The 20,536-nt window shown below is 47.3% G+C and overlaps 2 protein-coding genes across 2 annotated transcripts; both read left to right on the forward strand.

The window, feature by feature from the left end:
* Nucleotides 1-685: 685 nt before the first annotated feature.
* On the forward strand, nt 686-5,948 carry LOC100973858 (keratin, type I cuticular Ha7-like). Its single transcript, XM_003813834.4, has 7 exons — nt 686-1,114; nt 2,523-2,605; nt 3,673-3,829; nt 4,131-4,292; nt 4,368-4,493; nt 4,847-5,067; nt 5,834-5,948. Exons 1-7 carry the CDS (start codon nt 686-688, stop codon nt 5,946-5,948), a joined length of 1,293 nt encoding a protein of 430 aa, XP_003813882.4.
* Nucleotides 5,949-13,596: 7,648 nt separating this feature from the next.
* Nucleotides 13,597-18,799, forward strand: LOC100971782 (keratin, type I cuticular Ha1). Its single transcript, XM_003813828.6, has 8 exons — nt 13,597-14,025; nt 14,393-15,338; nt 15,535-15,617; nt 15,954-16,110; nt 16,901-17,062; nt 17,154-17,279; nt 17,456-17,676; nt 18,351-18,799. The coding sequence occupies exons 2-8, from the start codon at nt 14,898-14,900 to the stop codon at nt 18,502-18,504; spliced, it is 1,344 nt and encodes a 447-aa protein (XP_003813876.2). The 5' UTR covers nt 13,597-14,025; nt 14,393-14,897; the 3' UTR covers nt 18,505-18,799.
* Nucleotides 18,800-20,536: the final 1,737 nt, after the last annotated feature.

The raw sequence follows: 20,536 nt of genomic DNA on the forward strand, positions 1-20,536 counted from the left end.
ACTCCATGAAGTCTTTTTCCGGTCTCTCAGTGAGCTCTCTTCCACCTCGAAATCTTTGCAGCTCTCTTTTTTAAAAAAAATACTTCCTTTTACTGTCTTCATAATATCAAGATCATTTACTTTCTTATCTTTCCTTCTTACAAGACAGCCTAGATGTGCGTTTGTTCCGCACTGGGCACTCTACAAATATCTATCAAAACAAACAAATCATGATTTTTCCCTTTCTTCAATGTGCCTGATTGACTAATATTTTAGGTTTTGCTGCATTGGGAACATTCAGAGGTAGGAAAAGAATGTGGGAGTGAGAGAGACTTGCAGGACATTTTAGGAGCCTTTAGTTCTTGATTATTTCATAGACATAAGCTGACAGAAGGGGAAAGATTTCACAGCCACAGAAAGTGGGCTGCTTGAAGAAGACCTTGTTTTCTCTGTTTTCCAGGACCCTGCAGTGATGGGAAGAAAGAGGTTAGGGCCTCTTTCATGAGCTCATTAACTCTTTATAGGAAACAAAAACCACTGACTAATAGAGTGATTGTATAACAATTGACATAAATATTAATGAGGAAAATGCCAGTTTTCTTGCACCAACACCCACTAAGGCTTATATAAGGTCTACAGGAGAAGGAAGATTTTGGTGTCAAGCAGATCCAACTGTGGGCAAAGCAGGATCTTGCCTTTTAGCACCATGACTTCTGACCATTGCAGTTCCCTCCTCAGCGGGCAGGTTTCAGAGGCCAACGCTGCCTCTCTGTGCCTCTTGGCTAATGTGGCACATGCCAATCGAGTCCGTGTGGGGTCGACTCCCCTGGGCCGCCTCAGTCTCTGTCTGCCCCCAACCTGCCACACCACTTGTCCCTTGCCAGGGACCTGCCACATTCCTGGCAACATCGGAATCTGTGGGGCCTACCGCGAAAACACCCTGAACGGCCACGAGAAGGAGACCATGCAGTTCCTAAACGACCGCCTGGCCAAGTACCTGGAGAAGGTGCGCCAGCTGGAGTGGGACAATGCAGAACTGGAGACCAAACTCCATGAGAGGAGCAAGTGCCACGAGTCCAGCGTGTGCCCAAACTACCAGTCCTACTTCTGCACCATCCAGGAGCTCCAGCAGAAGGTGAGGTTTGCGGTGCACCAGATCAGGGGTCAGGAATCTGCTTACTGCCTGTCGGCCAAATCCGGCCCACCACCTGCTTTTGCAAATAAAGTTTTATTGGTTCATGGCCATGCTCATGCATTTGTATGTTGTCTGCAGCTGCTTTTGTACTACAGTGTCAGAGTTCAGTCATTGTAATGGAGACTGTAGGGTCTGCAAAGCCTAAAGTATTTACTATCTGACCCTTTACAAAAAAAGATTACTGACCCTGGGGCAGCAGTGGATTTTTTTTTTCTTTTAATGTGGGAAGAGAATCTCTTGAGTGAAGGTGAATGGGAATTTGTAAAGGATGAGATGTAGAATTTATCACTCTAGGATTCTGAGTTCATGCTTACTTAACTTCAGCACATAAAATTCCTAAATCGTAGTCACAAAAATCATGCTATTTTCATGAAAACCATGCAAAAACCGTGCTGAGTTTATGAAAGTTGCAGTATACTGAAACTTCTGGTGCAGTAAACAGGGCAAAAGGAATATTTCCTAACATCCTTGCCAAGGCAGTGTCTATCCACACAACAGCATCAACCTCTTATGCATATCTATTGTCACCTTTGATTATCCAGTTAAAGCTTCTGAAGAGCCTACATCTTAGTTTTGGAGACAAGAAGACAAGGAATGTCAAAATAGGGGTTACAGAAACCTGGCTAGATTCAGAGAAGACCTGTGGGGAGGTTGGACAACCAGAGGAAAGATCTTCTTTAGAACAGATCCTACTTTATCTAAAACATTCATAGCCAGTCCTCTGTTCTGTGGCCTAGATTTTTTTTTTTTTTTTTTGAGACAAAGTCTCGCTCTGTCACCCAGGCTGGAGTGCAGTGGTGCAATCTCAGCTCACTGCAAACTCTGCCTCCCAGGTTCAAGTGATTCTCATGTCTTAGCTTCCTGAGTAGCTGGGATTACAAGTGTGCGCCACCACTCCTAGCTAACTTTTATATTTTTAGTAGAGACGGTGTTTCACCATGTTGCCCAGGCTGGTCTTGAACTCCTGACCTCAGGTGATCCATCTGCCTTGGTCTCCCAAAGTGCCGGGATTACAGGCATGAGCCACTGCGTCCGGCCAGATCTTCTTATTTATATTGGGCTAAGCATCATATCTGGCAAAATGAAAGCAAGTCTTTGTTATATGTTCAGTTTGCTACTGTCTTCCATCTCCTGGTTCCTTTGACTCTATGTCTTCATCCTTTTCCAAGAAGTCTCTTGCACATCTTCCTTCCCACACCACAAAAGCATCTGTTGCATGTTTGGGAGTTTGTGTTGTCCAGGTGGATGCTGTAGGTTCAACTTCAGCCAATAAAACTTCCTCTCACCTGAGGCTATAGGTGTCTCTGGGATCAGTAAGACACTTACTGAGCCTACTTTCTTACCCCAGATTCTGTGCACCAAATCGGAGAACAATAGGCTGGTTGTGCAAATAGACAATGCCAAATTGGCTGCAGATGACTTCAGGACCAAGTGAGTTGGGGTTGGACAGGGATGGGAAGGAGCCAAGTGAGAGTTGGGGTTGGATGGGGATGGGACAATGCCAAGTTGGCTGCTTCTGTCTCATGTGGCATCGGATGTCATTGACCCAGACCCCAACCCAGTATTTATAGCAGAAGAGAACAAAGGGCATTAAGCTCAAGATCCTGAAAAACTATCCGCTCTCCAGTGGTTTAGCATTAACAGTTTACAACATGTGCTAGAATGCATCATCCACCTGGTAAGCAACTTGTGAAGCAGACGGGCAGGGATAGAATCTCCTCCACAGGTGGGGACCCTGAGGCTTGGGGTGCTGGTGTGACTTGCCAGAAGCCATGTGGGTACTGAGTGGCAGAGCTGGGACTTGGCCTTAAATTTTGTACCAAATTTTCCTTTCTTGAAGCAATTTCCTGTGAAACTGTTGCCTTAATAAGGATATGTTTCTGTGCTGCAGCTTGATTAATTTGTGAGTGCTGATAATTCATAGCAGAAATCATGCTCCATAGCCTAAGATGAAAACATGTGGAAGTCAAAGGGTTGACACCACCTGAGGAGGGTCTACCCTGGGTGCTGGAAGGGACATTGTGTTTTACCATCTTTCTTCAGGGCACTGTGCAAGTCTCACTCTTCTAGAGCTAAAGAAAGCCATTTCCTTCCTCTCATGCTGGCAATGTGGCTTTTACTCTAATAGGGAATCCAGGGTCCCTTTGGGTATGGGGCTTGTAGAGAGGGGCCTGCAGTGATTGCACTGTGTTGCAAATGCCTGGTTACTTTGCCACCTCCCTTTTGGGCCATTGTGTGTAAAGGCAGGTGCTGGCTGTGTGTCCATCACAGTATCCTCAGTACCAGCTGCTCCCCTTGGTTCATCTCAGGTGCTTAGTATTGACTGAGTGGGGAACATCCTGTTGCTTCCTGGGCTTTGAGCACACTACACAGGATAAGCCAACTCACAATTAGATGGCAAAGGGCAGGCCAGTGGACTTACAGCTGCGAGCTGGGAGTCATGTCCTGGTGCCCCTTCCTGCCCTCTAACTGTCACTCCTGCACTTTCCCTGTTACAGGTACGAGACAGAGCGCTCGCTGCACCAGCTGGTGGAGGCTGACATCTGTGGCCTGCGCAGGGTGCTGGACAACCTCACCCTCGCCAAGTGTGACCTGGAGGCCCAGCTGGAGTCCCTGAAGGAGGAGCTGCTTTGCCTCAAGAAGAACCATGAGCAGGTGTGTGACCCTTGGTGTGATGCATTGAGACTTTCTGGAGGTGAATTCAGGCTCATCTGGGGGGAAAAAACGGAGGCTTCCTTCTGCTTGGGATTGAAGCTTTGCAGGTGAGCTCTGGCTTTTGGTGGGAGATTCCTTCTCATCCACAGCTTCTGGAAGCTGCTAGGCTGGTGCAGGCAGCGGTTTATCTTCAGAGGAGCACAGGGAAATTACTGGGGAGGATGGAAAGTGGGAGTTGAGAGTTTGGGTGAAGGGCAGTTGGGGGCCCTGCAGGCGGGTCATACTCCTCTGATGCCTACAGGAAGCCCACACTCTAAGGGGTCAGCTGGGAGACAAGCTTCGGATAGAGCTGGACATTGAGCCCACCATTGACGTGAGTAGGGTTCTGGGGGAGACGCGAGGCCAGTACGAGGCCATGGTGGAGACCAATCGCCAGGATGTGGAGCAGTGGTTCCAAGCCCAGGTGAGGGGGACTGCTAAGCAGCGGGGATTGGCCTCCATCTGGGCAGGTAGGTGACCATGTTTCTCTATGCTCCAGTCTGAAGGCATCAGCCTGCAGGCCATGTCCTGCTCTGAGGAGCTGCAGTGCTGCCAGTCAGAGATCCTGGAGTTGAGACGCTCGGTGAACGCCCTGGAGGTGGAGCTTCAGGCTCAGCACACACTGGTGAGTCCCTCTGCACGCATGGGAGACCCAGCTTGGCTCCCACTACCCATGAGTAGCTCTCTGGGGTCAGTACAGGCCTCGAATACCAACCACGGACTCAGCTTAAACCTTGGTTTCAACTCTTTTGGAAGCACTTCCCTGTAGATGTGGATGCTGAGTGAATCAACATTAACTCAGGTCAGAGGGCTCTGATCTTAAAGGTCTACCATGAAGTGTGTTAGTTATTCTGGCTGAAGACAGCTAAAGGGAGTTAGATTGCTCTCTGGACCTGGCAATGTCTTGGGGTGTCACAATCTTAAGAGGTTGGAGATCCATGATTTTTAACTTGCTTCCTCCTTTCTTTGATATTATAGAAGGACTGTCTACAGAACTCCCTGTGTGAAGCCGAGGACCGCTACGGCACAGAGCTGGCCCAGATGCAGAGCCTCATCAACAATGTGGAGGAACAGCTGTCTGAGATCCGGGCTGACCTGGAGCGACAGAACCAGGAGTACCAGGTGCTGCTGGATGTGAAGGCACGGCTGGAGAATGAGATTGCCACATACCGGAACCTTCTGGAGAGTGAGGACTGCAAGTACGTACCCTGTTGTTGTCTATGTCAACACCGTGTGCAAAAACAGATAACTTCTCTTGGGAATGACCTAAAAGGAGCTCTGGAGGCCAGGTGGGGGTGGCATTGCAGATCCCATCTTTGGAGCCAAACTTGCTACCACTAGGCCTGGTGAGCTAATGCCTGCCTAGGCGTAGGTGAGGGTGTACAGGAGTTTTCAGGTCATGGCATTTGTTTTCTGACCACGTTGTGCTCCCAGTTGCTGGCTACTCCCATAGAGGGCTAAAATACTGAATGCCCAGCACATTCAGGTTTTGCTAAATTCTCTCCAGAAGAAATATTCCAGTAATGAGTATTCTTTGTGCTCATAGCATTTAAAGTATTGCTAAGGGCATGTGCACTGACTCATTTTAGTTCCACAATAGCCCTGTGAAAAGGGTCAGAGGGCTGATATACCCCTCTAAGCACTAAGGAACACTATGAGGGGCTGTGTTTAAATGGAATCAGTGGCTGACATCTGGGCCATTCTTGTTCCTCTGGCCTTTCTGCCTTTCTCTCTGCTGTGTTCCTTCCATATGGGACGTGACCCTGGCCTGGCACACAGGTACACTGAGTTCTGGCCCCAGCTCCACTGTGGACTATGGGCACGTCATTGCCCCTTTCAGGCTTAGAGGGACCTCTAAGGTCTAAGGTCCTCTTTTGCACTTTAATTCTAAAGTGTCTATAATATACTTTTGTCTTTCACATACTTCTCATGCCAATGTTTCAAACACCCTTTTTCTCTATGCAGATTTCCCTGCAACCCGTGTGCAACCCCAGCCTTCAGCACTCCTAGTCCAGTCCCTGCAGCCTGCGCCCCCTGCTCCCGGGCCACCCATGGGCCCTGCTCATCAACTGGATACTGACACACTCCTCAGCCCGAGGTGCTGGGAAAGGGGAGGTGTCTTCAGCTTGTTAGGCTTTGCTCTGCAGGCCTGCTACCTGGGCCTTGCCTCCCTGGCCAGCCAGGCAGGAGACTGAAGAGAGACAGTGCCACTCTGTGGATAGGTGTTTGAGTCCAGCAGCTCAGCCCCTATGGCTGGATTTGTTTCTTCCCCTCAAGGTGTCCCAAGTGCTCCATTTTCTCTCTTCTGTTGCCTCCTGATCTCTCTGAGATGGGGCAGGCACTTTTGTTTTTATTTTGCTATTAAACTTCGCTTCTGCAGCAGAATGAGCCCAGTGCAGTCCGGCCTCAGCATCTCCATCCCATGCTGAGAGCCTTGCTGGGAACTCCTTGAGCCACATGCTTCTGTAGACGGGGGTTGTGGCTGGCTCACCAGAGTGGTTCTGGGAGATGGCAAAGCCAGTGAAGGCTAGAGTTAAAAATGGGACTGCGGCAAAGTGGCACAGAGGAGAGATACCCAACCTTGGACCTCACCAAGTGTATTTGGAGACAGATTTACAGATAGAGCTTTTAAAATATAGACGCTAAGTAAAATTTCCCTTTCATCTGGATAAGCCACCTGGTCCTTGTGTAAAGGAAGAGCTCAAATCTGCGGCATCACAGACCGTTGCAAAACTCTGAAAATATTAACTGATGGTAATTGCTATCAGTCTAGAAAGGCCCAAACAACCTGACCCGTCCAAGCTCCCCAGTAAGCTCCACTGGTAAGTCCTGGCAGCTGTCTGGCTTGGAATTTGTAGACAGTAGAACATGAATCAGAAGCCCCAGAACAGGTAACTTAAATTGAGCTTTTAGGATGACATGCCCATTATGAGCAAGGCACTGGCTGGGGCTTCGCCGACATTGTGTCACAGGGCACCACATCAGCCCTGCAAAGAAGAAGCAGCTGTTATTATTCTCAGTTGGTGACTGAGTCAAGACTTGAAACCTAGTCTCTTTGAACCAGATCCAAAGCCCGTTCTTTGGAAGCTTTGAGGGGGAAACAAATTAAACATGAGAAGGTCTAGGACAGTGGTTCTTAAAGCATGGTCCGCCAGCTGGTAGCACTGGCATTACCTGAGAACTTGCTAGACATGCACATTCTTGAGCACCACCCCTGACTTACTGAACCAGCATTCTGCTTTAGCATGACTTGCAGGTGATTCTGATGTTGGTTCAAGTTTGAGAAACACTGGGTTAGGAGGTTTATTTGATGAATGAGCCCTTGACTAGCTAGACCCTCTACAGAAAGGGCTGGCCTTGCCGTCCTGATATGTCCTCCAGTGAGGAATCCCTCATACCATCAGATCAGGATAGAGCCTTTCTCTTTTACATTGCAAAACTCTGAAAATGTTACATGATAGTTATTTCTATCAGTCTAGAAAGGCCCAAACAAGCTGACCCATCCAACCTCCCCAGTAACCCCCATTGGTGAGTCCTTATGGCAACTGTCTGGCTTGGAATTTGCAGATGGTAGAACATGAATCAAAAGCTCCATATTTTGATAGCCGTGGCTGAGAATCAGCACATCCCTAGAATTCAGCATCACAGCTGGCCAGAGAAGAGAAGCAGTGAGTTCCCTATCCTTGGAGACAAGCAGAGGCTTCAGAATCACTGATGGGGATGTTGAGGGGAACACTTAGGGAACTGATGGGTCTGGTTGAGATGGCTGTAGCCCCCCTAACTCTGTGCGTCCCTGCTTTCTACGTCTTATTGATCAGTGAAACCACAGGCATTGAAGTGGAACCACCAAATCTACTTTAGGAGCTGGTTTTGGTCTTCCCTTTCCCTCTGTGAATTCTCTGAATCACTGTAGTTTGCTGAAAAATTTACAAGTACAGCTGGTTCTGGTTTAATCCAGGTCTTCCTGATACAGCGGTGTGGTGCTTGAGTGACCACAGTCCCGAGCCCCAAGGCTGGAGGGAGCTTAAGTGAGAATCTTGTTGCTCTGCCTCCAACTGCTCTCAAGCCCAGCGTCCTACTTGTTGGTCATTGCTCATGTACATAGGACTGATCTGCTTGAGAGACACTGGGATTTCCAGCATAGGAAGCCCAAGAAGGGTCAGAGGCTGCCACGCCCTCCCCTCCTCTGTTCTTTTTCTCAAGTGGTAAAACTGTTTTGGCACACGTGACACACCCCTTGGGCACCTACCCAAGAGAAGCTCTCAATAATGAAGAGCCATCTCGATTAGTCTTAATTTAGTACCTGACCCAGCTGCCCTCATCTCCTTTGTACTTAAATAGCTCCTTTCATCCAACAAGTTCAAAGCTGTCTAACAAAATAAACCCACTTATTCTTGCACCATGATGGCGTAGGCAAGCATTGTCCTTCCCATTTAAGGGAGAGAGAGAGAAGGTGAGTCATTCAGTGGTTAAGGGATTCTGCTGGTGACATAAAGTGAGTCAGTGGGGCCCCAGGGTGATTGACCTGTGTTTCTTAAGTTCACATCCAGTGCTCTCTCATTTCTAATTAAAAGATTAGCTTTGATGAGACAGTACGTGTGTGTGTGCACGCGCATCTGTGTGTTTGTCATGTGTGAAGAGTTTCCCTGGAAACCACACAGGTCATCATTACCATCACCATCACCAGAATCATCATCATCATCATCAAATCATATAGCTTCACCATCATCATCATTGTCATAGAACCATATATCCATCAAGCTCTTACTATGAGCCAGGCGCTGGTCTAAATTATAGCTACAGTCATATGGGTAAACTCATTTAATCATTACAACAATCCTAGAAAGCCAATGCTATTGTTTTCTCATTTTGCAGACAAGGAGCCAAGACTCAGAGAGGTTAAGTAACATGCCCAAGGACACACAGCTATTAGGTGGTGAAGCCAGGATTCAGATCCAAGCAGCCTGCCTCCAGCAACTGTGCTCTTAACCACTGTGCTTTACAGAGGCCAAGTCTCAGATTTTGTCAACAGGATGATAGAATCATAATGACCCCATTGTTTTGATTCCTTTCCTTGAAGGAAATGAGTATGTTTATGTTAGAAGAAACGTTTCTGAGAATTTATGCCACAAAGGGTGGTACAAGGAATAAAAGTTCTTTAGTATCTCACAGGATCTTGAAGCTTGAGGACTCTGGCAATTTTAATAAACTAGGAGTTGCCAAAGAAGCTCAACTCACTTCCTGCCATTGTAAAACCACCTTGTCTATTGAGAAAGAGGAGGAGGGAAACAGAATCCCTATAGATGTTCATTGTTTCACCATTTACAAAATACTTGTTAAAGTACTTTGTGTTGTATCCAAATGGAGGCCCCAAACAACCTTGAGAGAGGGGAACAGACATCACAATCCCCATCGTGCAGTGGGAGAAGTACAGGTGTAGGGAGGTGAAATGCCCCCTCTGCACCTCACAGCAGGTGAGGGGCAGCTCCATGCACTCAACCCCAAGTCTTCTCATTTCTTTTTCCCTGCTCTTTCCCTGTTCCCAACTGTGAGGGCCTTGCTGGAGGTACATGTGGATAAAACTTCACGTTCAGACCACTCTGAAATCCTGGATGGATTTTACGGGAAAGGTATCCTAGGGTCTGGGATCTTCCTAGGGGTGACCTTCTCGGTGCTGTCCCCCATCAGCATTTTAGACTCAGCTTCTGGCCTTTGGCCATTGCCTGGAGGCTCCCCCGTTTGATGCTGGTTATTGCATCCAAACCTCCCTTTCCCTTCCTTCCTCCCTGGTTCTTGGATATCCTATACAACCTGCCTCAGTCATTCACATTGGTCTCCAAGGCCCTCTGCCCTCAGGAGGTTTCTCTGGTCTCAAGGGGGCACAACTGTGTCCACTCACCAGCAGGACTGCGTGCTCCCTCCGTTTCCCTCCACCAGCCTTATTCCCCTTTCTATTTCCTCTGTCAATTTGCTTGATTTACTGTAGGTGCTTTTCTTTTTCTGCCCACACCACATCCCTGGAATGATTTCCTATGCTGCACCTGGCGAAAGCCTCTTTCATTTGCTTTGAAACTTACCTTGATGCCCATGGATCCTGTGGGGATGCCACAGGGCTGAAGCGATGGGCCATCACCACCGCCTCTCCTGTGGTCTCCAAAGCAACAAGAACCAGATGCCGAAACAATTCATTACCCTGCCTGGCTGAAGACTAGATTATTAAAGGGAACAAGATTCTAATGAGAACAGTTCTCTGAATTCTGCTTATGAGTCACTTAGAGAGCGAAGCACAAACAACTCTTTGGGATCAAGTGCATAACCTGAAATGGCTTCATCCCCTCGCCGTGTGGCTGAAAATCATGAGCTGGATTGGAATGCCCTGAATGCGGTTTGGGTCAGGGGTGGGTGTAGGAAGAAATGGAGTGGGTAGGGGAAGGAGATATTTTTGGGTGAAGGCCCAATCACATTACATTATGCTAGCTGTGGACCTGTCTGCTCAGCAGGACTCAGAGTTCCTGGGTGCAGGGACATGACATACCCCCCCTCCCCACCATGTCCCCTGCCCCTGGGACTGTGCCAAGCACACAGTAGATGTTCAACAAGTGACTAATGCCCATAATGTCACATGAACAGTTTTCTTTTTATTTATTTTTAATTTTTAGATGGGGTCTTGCTGTCGCCCAGGCTGGAGTGCCGAGGTGTGATCATGGCTCACTGTAACCTCAAATTCCTGGGCTCAAGCAATCATCCTGCCTCAGCCTCCAGAGCATCTGGAACTAAAGTGTGCTCCACCAAGCCTGGCTCATTTTTAAATTTTATTTTATTTTTATTTTTTTAGATGGAGTTTCGCTTTTGTTGCCCAGGCTGGAGTGCAATGGCGTGATCTCTACTCACCGCAACCTCCGCCTCCCGGGTTCAAGAGATTTTCCTGCCTCAGCCTCCCAAGTGGCTGGGATTACAGGCATGTGCCACCAGGTCCGGCTCATTTTGAAACTCATTTTTAATTTTTTTTGTAGACATGGGGTCTTGCTATATTGCCCAGGCTAGTCTTGAACTCGTGGGCTCAAGTGATTCTCCCACCTCAGCCTCCCAAAGTGCTGAGATTACAGATGCAAGCCACTGCACCCAGTACCCATTTTCTATTTACATTGAATACAAACATATTTCTAAATGCCCATCTTACACCTTTTAAATATCTCCTTTCCTTAACTTCTGGCTATTTCTCATACATATTGAGGACCCATCTTGGCCGGAATTGTTCATAAAAAGATATTTTTTTCACCAGAACTATGATTCTTCTGTTTTAGTTTAGTCATATGCTCAGCATAGAGAAGCTCTCTAATCAATGTGTTCTGAATTAAATTGAACTGGATAATGACTGTGCATTTGATAGCCCATTGACTGCTCAATTTCTCCTTGAATAAAAAAAATTTGCAAATATTCCAACTAGGAAACCAAGAGAATACATGAATTCTACCCCTCGCCTGTGTGAGGTCATGGGGATCTTACAACCCTTGGGTCTCATTTTCCCCACTAATTCAAGGAGCAAATTCACTCAAGCCCATTGAGATCTTGAAAACACTGCAAGAAAGAGGCTAGATTCACAAGAGATGGCAGCATTGTGTTTACTCACCAGCTAGTCTGTCTGTGGTCCCCATCCTGAATTCTTGTGCCATTTCACATTCTGCAGGGCAACCAGCAGGGAGAAAAAGGAATATCTAGGAGTAACCAGAAGATAACAGGGGTTTCTTGTTCTCTCCTACATCTTCTGTGTGGCTCCCGACTGGTCATGACCTGCAGCCAGTGCAGGACTGACACTTCCTGCTGCATTTCTCCTTTCTTCTCTTCCCACTCCTTATTCCTTCAGGAACAGGCAGTGTCGCTCCTTTTAGACTTTACACTGCCTGTGTGTAGATGGCAGTATATTTCTCAGCCACAAACAAATCTCAAGCTGGATCACAGAGGTGACGCTTTGGTCTGGACACCTTGGAACAATGTCACTTCTTTCAGAGGCCTCAGAAGCTGTAGTCCTGTGTCCATAGATCTTTTATGAGTCAACTCCATTTACGCCTTGCAGGACACTCAGCACGGTGGGCCACTCCTCAGTCTATTGGCTTATTTTGTCTTGGCTTCTTCTCAGCTTTGCATTTTCCAGGTTAGCCCCTTGGAAGCTGGGCTAACTTTGTCTGATTTGCTGCATGATTCTGAGGATTCCTCCCAACTTTTTTCCTTGTCTCTTCTTTTTCTTGTTATCTCTCCTTGTCTCCATCTCTTTCCATTTCTCTGATCTCTCTGCATTGTACAAAAATTCTATGTTTGCTTTCTTGTCAATACAATCCTTGAATCTTCTCATACTTAGAGCCTAAACACTCTTCTTTGACTACAGTCTCCATGAGGCTATGCCAGCCAATCAGTAGGTAGGAACCAAGAGCTTGGAGAATACTGCTGGCATTTAGTTTGGGCTTAGGTTAAAGCCTGCCTGACTGGGGAAGAAGAAAGGGCTGAGGAAATAGCTGCTTGCTGGAAAGCCAGTGCTTGGAGCAGGCTGACAAGAGTTAGGAAGCAGAAGGCCTGTGCTGTCATCTACAAGCTAGTGCTCATCAATCAGATGCACGAGCCTTTCCATTCATCCCAAGCCCAGATGAAATGAGACAGAAGCTCCCCACAGACAGCTGCCACCTAGCCTTGCGTTCTTCCTCTGGAGAGTCTCAGGAGTAACAGTCTGTAGACCCACCTATTTCTCCCCCTTTAATTGTCTTGCAAGGAAACAAAAGTATTGATTTTATTATAAGTCTAGATCTTCTTTGTAGTGCTGTGGGGCTTTTCATCTGAATAGCATTATAATAAGCAATGATAATGGTCTTGGAGTGTAGATGAAGGACCTTTTATCTGAGACTCAAGCAGAGTGCAACATGAATACCATCATGAAAGCTCAATGGGAGAAGCACTCCAATAAATTGTCAATAAAACGGCAGCTCTGGCTGGCAGCCAAAGCCACAGTGGAGATGGGGGTGCTGCCTCCTGAGATGCAGGTGGTACCTGACGGTGCCTATAATTATGCAACTTTTATATATTCAGAACTTTGGCTACCTCTTCCTCAGATCTTCTAGTGCCTTCCTTCACCTCCCAAAGCAACCCCAAATGACTCCAGCTTGCCTTGCAAAACCCCCTTGCTCATGCCGTGCTCAGCATTTTCTTTCCTGGTGCCCAGGTCCTTGGATTTAATTTCACAGCCACAGAGACCTCCTTTGGTACCTTTAGACCTTTGGTTCTTAAAGCAGGTGGCATCTCCAGTCAGGCTGGAGATGGGAAGCCCAGGACAGAATATGGTACATCTTCCTGATGTATCCATTTCTCTTAGAGATTTAGGCAAAGTATTTGAAAGTTTAACTGGAAATTTAAAAGGTGCTTTTTAAAAACATTAAAGCCGGCTGGGCGCGGTGGCTCATGCCTGTAATCCCGGCACTTTGGGAGGCCGAGGCGGGTGGATCACAAGGTCAGGAGATTGAGACCATCCTTGCTAACACGGTGAAACTCCATCTCTACTAAAAATACAAAAAATTAGCCGGGCGTGGTGGTGGGCACCTGTAGTCCTAGCTACTCAGGAGGCTGAGGCAGGAGAATGGCATGAATCTGGGAGGTGGAGCTTGCAGTGAGCCGAGATCACTCCACTGCACTCCAGCCTGGGCGACAGAGCGAGACTCCATCTCAAAAAAAAAAAAAAAAAAAAAAAAAAAAAAAAAATATATATATATATATATATATATATATATATAAAGATTAAAGCCAACATGGATATATTATGGAATATAGGGTCAATTCATATGAAGTTTAAAGATCAACTACAAGTGATTTCAGGCCGAGGAGGCCTCTTTGGGCTATCTCCTGACTTTCCTAACATATCCATCTACTCTGTTCGGATACTATGGATAACCTTAGGAAATGTTTGACAAAGACCTCCTTATTCCTTTCTCTCTGCCCCTGAATATCTTTCCTAGATTATTTAAATGCGTTTTTTTGTTTTGTTTTGTTTTTTGAGATGGAATCTTGCTCTGTCACCAGGCTGGAGTGCAGTGGCACCATCTTGGCTTACTGCAACCTTCACCTCCCAGGTTCAAGTGATTCTCCTGCCTCAGCCTCCCGAGTAGCTGGGACTACAGGTGGGTGCCACCATGCCCAGCTATTTTTTTTGTATTTTTAGTAGAGATGGGTTTCACTATGTTGGCCAGGATGCTCTCTATCTCTAGACCTCGTGATCTGCCGGCCTCGGCCTCCCAAAGTATTGAGATTACAGGCGTGAGCCATTGTGCCCAGCCTTAAATGTGTTTTTTATGGCTCTCTCGGTTTGCACTTTTCAGCCTCTTTCAAAACGATCTCTTACCCCAGAAACTTATTGTTCTCCAACTAGTTATCAAAGCCTCTACCTTTAAAATTCTCTCCTCTACAATTTTCTTAAGTAATATGTGGTGGTGGGGGGGAAGTATTACACGGACCCGTAAAACACAAATCGCTGTCTAATCTTTTCAGTCATGTCCTCCATTGATTCTAATCATCCACCTTAAGGCTTCCAAGGCACAGAATGCTCCATCATTTGAAGATTCTTCTCTAAATGCAGAGGGAAAGACAGTCCACTGTGGCCTCTTAATGCAACTTCTTCCTCAAACCAATCCGTGTTTCTCCCTAGAAACGGCAGGTGGACCAGGACATGAGTATGTTTATGGGCCTGCAGGATTATGTGACACAAAAGAATGTCATCGGATGGATCAACACCTCAATTAATGAGGGCAGATACTTGGGCTGGACTGTGTAGCCTCTTTGAAGGCCTACCACAGAACTCTGATTTCATGGGTGGACTGTCTGCGGAGGAGTCCTGACTTAGCAAGAAGCCCAAGTAAAGAATTTTATGGGAGAAGGGACTCTTCAGAGGAAGGCAAATAACAGACTGAAGGAAAGGGCGTTTGAAAAGAAGTGAAGAAATAAAAAGAAAAAAGACATTACATACTGTGTCCACACCCTCTGCAGTGGGATATAAATGCTCCCTAGAGGAAGGAGACCCACAGCTCTGTGGCTTGGAGAATTTAGACTCTGTCTTCAGCCAGGCACTCACTCCCTCCCTCCCAGCACTATGCCCTACAACTTCTGCCTGCCCAGCCTGAGCTGCCGCACCAGCTGCTCCTCCCGGCCCTGCGTGCCCCCCAGCTGCCACAGCTGCACCCTGCCTGGGGCCTGCAACATCCCCGCCAATGTGAGCAACTGCAACTGGTTCTGCGAGGGCTCCTTCAATGGCAGCGAGAAGGAGACCATGCAGTTCCTGAACGACCGCCTGGCCAGCTACCTGGAGAAGGTGCGTCAGCTGGAGCGGGACAACGCGGAGCTGGAGAACCTCATCCGGGAGCGGTCCCAGCAGCAGGAGCCCTTGCTGTGCCCCAGTTACCAGTCCTATTTCAAGACCATTGAGGAGCTCCAGCAGAAGGTGAGCGGCATTGCTGTCATCTCCAAGCAAGAGAGTTTGCTGTGATTCTGTCTGTGATACAGAAGTGTGTTTCTTGCTTCTGTGCTGTCATAATTCTTGCTTCCTCTTTTATTTCAAAATGGCTTAAGTCATTTTTAAAAAGTTGATGATTTCATATTTATTTTCAGTCCTCACTAAGCCACCTCTCACTCCCCAGATCCTGTGTACCAAGTCTGAGAATGCCAGGCTTGTGGTGCAGATCGACAACGCCAAGCTGGCTGCGGATGATTTCAGAACCAAGTGAGTTGTTTGGAATTTGCACTAGTGTCCATTGCTTCTGTTTAATCTTTAAAGAAAAGGGATTTCCATCTGAAAACAGATCTACCCACCTGTTGTGAAGGATTCTGCAGAGGACTGGGGAGAACCAAGCAAAGTAATGCAAAAATGGATGAGGACTCACATCAATCTGTTTATTTTGGGATGAATATTGGGTATTGATGGAGCCTCCAGAAACCTCTGTCTCCTGGGCCTATTCATTACAGAAAGTGGAAAGATAAGGCACATGAGGTTATCAAAAATCATTCCTGTGAGTCTTGAAGACCTACCAGGTAGTACTCTGACCCTGTCCTTGCACAGGTACCAGACCGAGCTGTCCCTGCGGCAGCTAGTGGAGTCGGACATCAACGGTCTGCGCAGGATCCTGGATGAGCTGACCCTGTGCAAGTCCGACCTAGAGGCCCAGGTGGAGTCCCTGAAGGAGGAGCTGCTCTGCCTCAAGAGCAACCATGAGCAGGTGAGACTAGAAATGAGAAATGCACAAACCTGTCTCAGCCTCTGGCTCAGGGTAGCTTTAGTGATTTGGGGCAGCAGAATGCAGAGTATGAGTACAAGACTGAGGGTTTCCTTTGAAAACATCATGGCAAGAGAAAAATTGGAGAGAGATAAGACCTGTTCATGTTCCCAGACAGGAAACATCTTTCACTTTAAACTAGCACATTATTTGAGTTGCCCAGAGCAGCTCCATGTGCTTGCAGTTGATCAACAGTTGTAGAATGAGTCCTAGCATTGCAGTGTTATTGCTTTGTGAAGTCTTTTTTTTGGCAAAGGCCAAGAAAAAAAAATATCAAACCTTATAAATGTGAGTCTCTACTCTTTCAAAGTATTGGTGAAGAGTGTTTGTGAGATTCTTCCTCTCTCTTGGGAGGGGCCATGACATGCTCTTATCTCTTACTTGACAGCAAGAGTTTTTTGATATATGGTCTGAAATTGCACAGCCTATTTTTTTTTGGCATTCTGAGGTCCTCACAGCCAACTGTAAACTGGGAAAGTTGAATATCAATTAGTTCATCCTTCAGTGGCATCCAAGCAAACTTTTGGGATTTTTTTCTGAAGCCAAGTGCCATGGCACAGCAGATGGTGGGGAGGGGGCTATGCCACATGGAGTGCCTTGAGCTGTCACAAACTGCTCCACTCAAAGTTTCTTTTCCGAGAAAATAGACTAACAGGGTTTCAACAAGCAATGCCATTCCTTAGAGTCCACTCTTTGCTGAGCATAGTAACTCTTGTATTTTCTGCATCCATAGGAGGTCAATACCCTGCGCTGCCAGCTTGGAGACCGCCTCAATGTGGAAGTGGATGCTGCTCCCACTGTGGACCTGAACCGGGTGCTGAACGAGACCAGGAGTCAGTATGAGGCCCTGGTGGAAACCAACCGCAGAGAAGTGGAGCAATGGTTCACCACGCAGGTGGGCATCTAAGCACGTGGCCCCTCAGGATCCAAGGCCCCCCAGGGCCCTGGAGGCAGGGTCTGATCCTTTCTCCCCTTGGGTGTTTCAGACCGAGGAGCTGAACAAGCAGGTGGTATCCAGCTCAGAGCAGCTGCAGTCCTATCAGGCAGAGATCATCGAGCTGAGACGCACAGTCAACGCCCTGGAGATCGAGCTGCAGGCCCAACACAACCTGGTGTGTATTGTTCAGACCTGCTGGTGAGCGATGGGAACTTGGGAGGCAGAGTCCCGGGGATGTGCTTGGGGCCACACACTCTCCTTAGCTCTTGGAGCTTGTGACTTCCTCGGAATCCTATGAAGAAACCCTTTGAAGGAGCAGCTCTCTGACATTCCCAATCTTCCCCACCACAGCGAGACTCTCTGGAAAACACACTGACAGAGAGTGAGGCCCGCTACAGCTCCCAGCTGTCCCAGGTGCAGAGCCTGATCACCAACGTGGAGTCCCAGCTGGCGGAGATCCGCAGTGACCTGGAGCGGCAGAACCAGGAGTACCAGGTGCTGCTGGATGTGCGTGCCCGGCTGGAGTGTGAGATCAACACATACCGGAGCCTGCTGGAGAGCGAGGACTGCAAGTGAGTACATGGGCAGACGTGTTTGATGAAGTGATGCACGTGTGAGTGTAACAGTTAGACACCATGCAAATATTGCATACCTTGGAAAGGAAATTATGCCTTCACACTAGACATGCTCAAACAGAACTCAGACAACATAATATGGCCATCATTTAAAACATAAATGGTTTGGTAGCAAGAGTTGTTTGATGTACAAACTGAAATTGCACTGCCAAGTCTTTGCATTCTACTATGATAATATGCATGACTGCATGATATGTGATCAATGCCTTACTTTTTACAATACTGTATTGTCTAGTGGGTACATTCCCATAGGCTACCTGATTTGATCTTATAATTACCACCAGGTGGGCTGGATCAGTATTCCCTCCATTCTATAGGAAAGTAAACTGGGGCTTGGAGAAGGTAAATGACTCACCCCATGTCATCAGTTTGGCATGAATGGATTTGAGAGTAGACATCAGAGTTTCAGAGTTTCTGTCAACCTTGGTGCTCTATGGCAGGGAGACCATTAACAATTTGAGTTATCTTTGTAGCAGGGGAGTCTGTGCCTTTTCTGTTCTAGGCCAGGTCAAGTCCCTTGACCCAGGCATTCTTACCCTTGGGGATATCTCTGGCATATGATTTTAAAATTGCCCTTAACTCACTTTTCCACATCATTCTTTTGTCTCCAGTCTGCCCAGCAATCCCTGTGCCACGACCAACGCGTGCAGCAAGCCCATCGGACCCTGTCTCTCCAATCCCTGTACCCCTTGTGTCCCTCCTGCCCCCTGCACACCCTGTGCCCCACGCCCCCGCTGTGGGCCCTGCAATTCCTTCGTGCGCTAGAACCTAGGGAATGCCGGAGGAGCAAGGATGCAGGGCCCAGGACTCCAGAGCTGTGACCTGGCTCTGGTTCAACAAAAGGGGCCTGAAAACATCATTTGCATGGCTGGAGTTGCCCGAGTAAGGCAGCCAAGAAACTCACCCAAAGCCTGCAGCCTCCCCAACTACTCCAGACTGTCCTGCTCACCCTTTCCTTCCTGGGGGTCTGTTCCTTCCTATGCTCACCCAGAGAACTCTCTGATGTGCCAGTGGCCCTCCCTTTTAACCTCCTAATAAATATCATTTCCTTGGCAAAGCAGATGCCTTTTTCATTTGTATTCATTTGTTTCAACGTGCTCATCACCTGAGTACGCTATAAAAAGCCACTTGAAAGACAGGCCATATAATGCCCTGACTCTTGGATACCAGAGCAGTTTCATGCCTCAGGGGCAGATGGTGAATCTGGTGCCCTGGACCCAGGAGCGAGGCAGGCAGGACAGTGGGAAGGAGGGTGGAGGTGCTGAGTGCTGCAGTCCCTATCTCCCCTTAGCTATTCTTGGATTTCCCTTCTAACTTGGACATCTCCCAGAGCTGCTTGTATCCAAATCTGAATGGAGGAGGCATGAGCTGCGGGCTGGAAAGAAGCTCTGGAAAACTCATGTTCTTTCAGCAGGAGTTTCGGGTTCAGTGCTGTATTATTCTGGGTTATTGGTGGTCCAGGCATTTCCCAGCAAAGAAACCCTCTGACCTGCCCTGCTATGCCCAGGAATTCCTCCTTTCCCTTGTGTGGGTCGATCATTATCAGCCTGGGCTTCCAGCTTCTGTCCTCCCTCCTCGACTCCAGGTCTTAGAGACCCCGTCAACTCTTTATTTGATCCTTTGGCCTTTCTCAATTCAATCCAACCAGTACCTGTTGAATACCTACTCTGTGCAGACGCTGGGTGGTGGGATGGGGAGAGACACATGAAGAAACACACAGTTCCTGACTGCAACTTACTGACAATTTGTTAAAAAACTAGTCCCCAAGTAGTGCTGTTATAAGGCCCAGTCCCCTGGCACTGTGAACAGCCGGTGGGTGCTAGAAGGAACTCTGAGTACTGAAAGGGACAATGCTGGTACCCAATGGCATCGGTGTTTATCAAGAAAGGGCATCTCTCTTTGACTCTCATGAAGACCCATGGAAGTGTTTAAGCATAGACCTCCCGAAACCATAGAGGGCCATTTTGATCTGAAGGGATCAGAGGTCTCTGACTTTTCCCACCACACCAGGCTTTCCCAGCGGGTATCAGACTCCACCTGGGTGAAACATAGTCCTGTGTCCTAAAATGATCAAGTGAATCGGAATTTTGTATGTATATATATATAAATATATAAAAAATATATTTTTGTTTGTTTTCCTAAAGCGATGATTCTCTCCACCATAATTTCTCCCTTGATTCTTCTTTTTAAAACTCAAGTTCCAGGATGGATTTGGATTTGTGCTTTGCTGCTTGGCTTGTGAGAAGCCTCTGACCTGGAACACTGTCTCTACTATGATTCACCCTGTGTCTGTGATTTCCTCCAAACCCAAGGTCAAGCTCAGTCCAGAGGCTCTCTCTCATGTTGCTTGTTTCTTTATTCCACATCCTGGTTATGTATATTATTTTACAATAATACAAAAGTACTGCTAATAGCTCCTGTGGTAGACAGAATAATTGTCCCCTCCATCCGTCATCAAAATGTTCATGTTCTAATTCCTGGAACCTGGGAATATGTTAGATTACATAAAAAAGGAAATCGAAGTTGCAGACGGAATTAAAGTTGCTAATCAGCTGAATTTACGATAGGGAGATTATCTCGGATTATCAGGTGGACTCAGGGTTCTTAAAAGTGGAAGAGGGAGGCAGAAGAGTGAGAAGGTGATGAAACTATGGACCCAGGTCAGAGTGATGTGATGTGAGAAGAACCTGCCTTGTCCTTGCAGGATTTGAAGATGGAGGAAGTGGGTCATGAGCCAAAGAATGCAGGTCATCTCTAGACCTTGGAAAAAGCAAGCATTCTCCTCTAGACCCTTTAA

This window comes from Pan paniscus, chromosome 19, assembly GCF_029289425.2.
Source record: "Pan paniscus chromosome 19, NHGRI_mPanPan1-v2.0_pri, whole genome shotgun sequence".
In the NCBI taxonomy this organism is placed as follows: domain Eukaryota; kingdom Metazoa; phylum Chordata; class Mammalia; order Primates; family Hominidae; genus Pan; species Pan paniscus.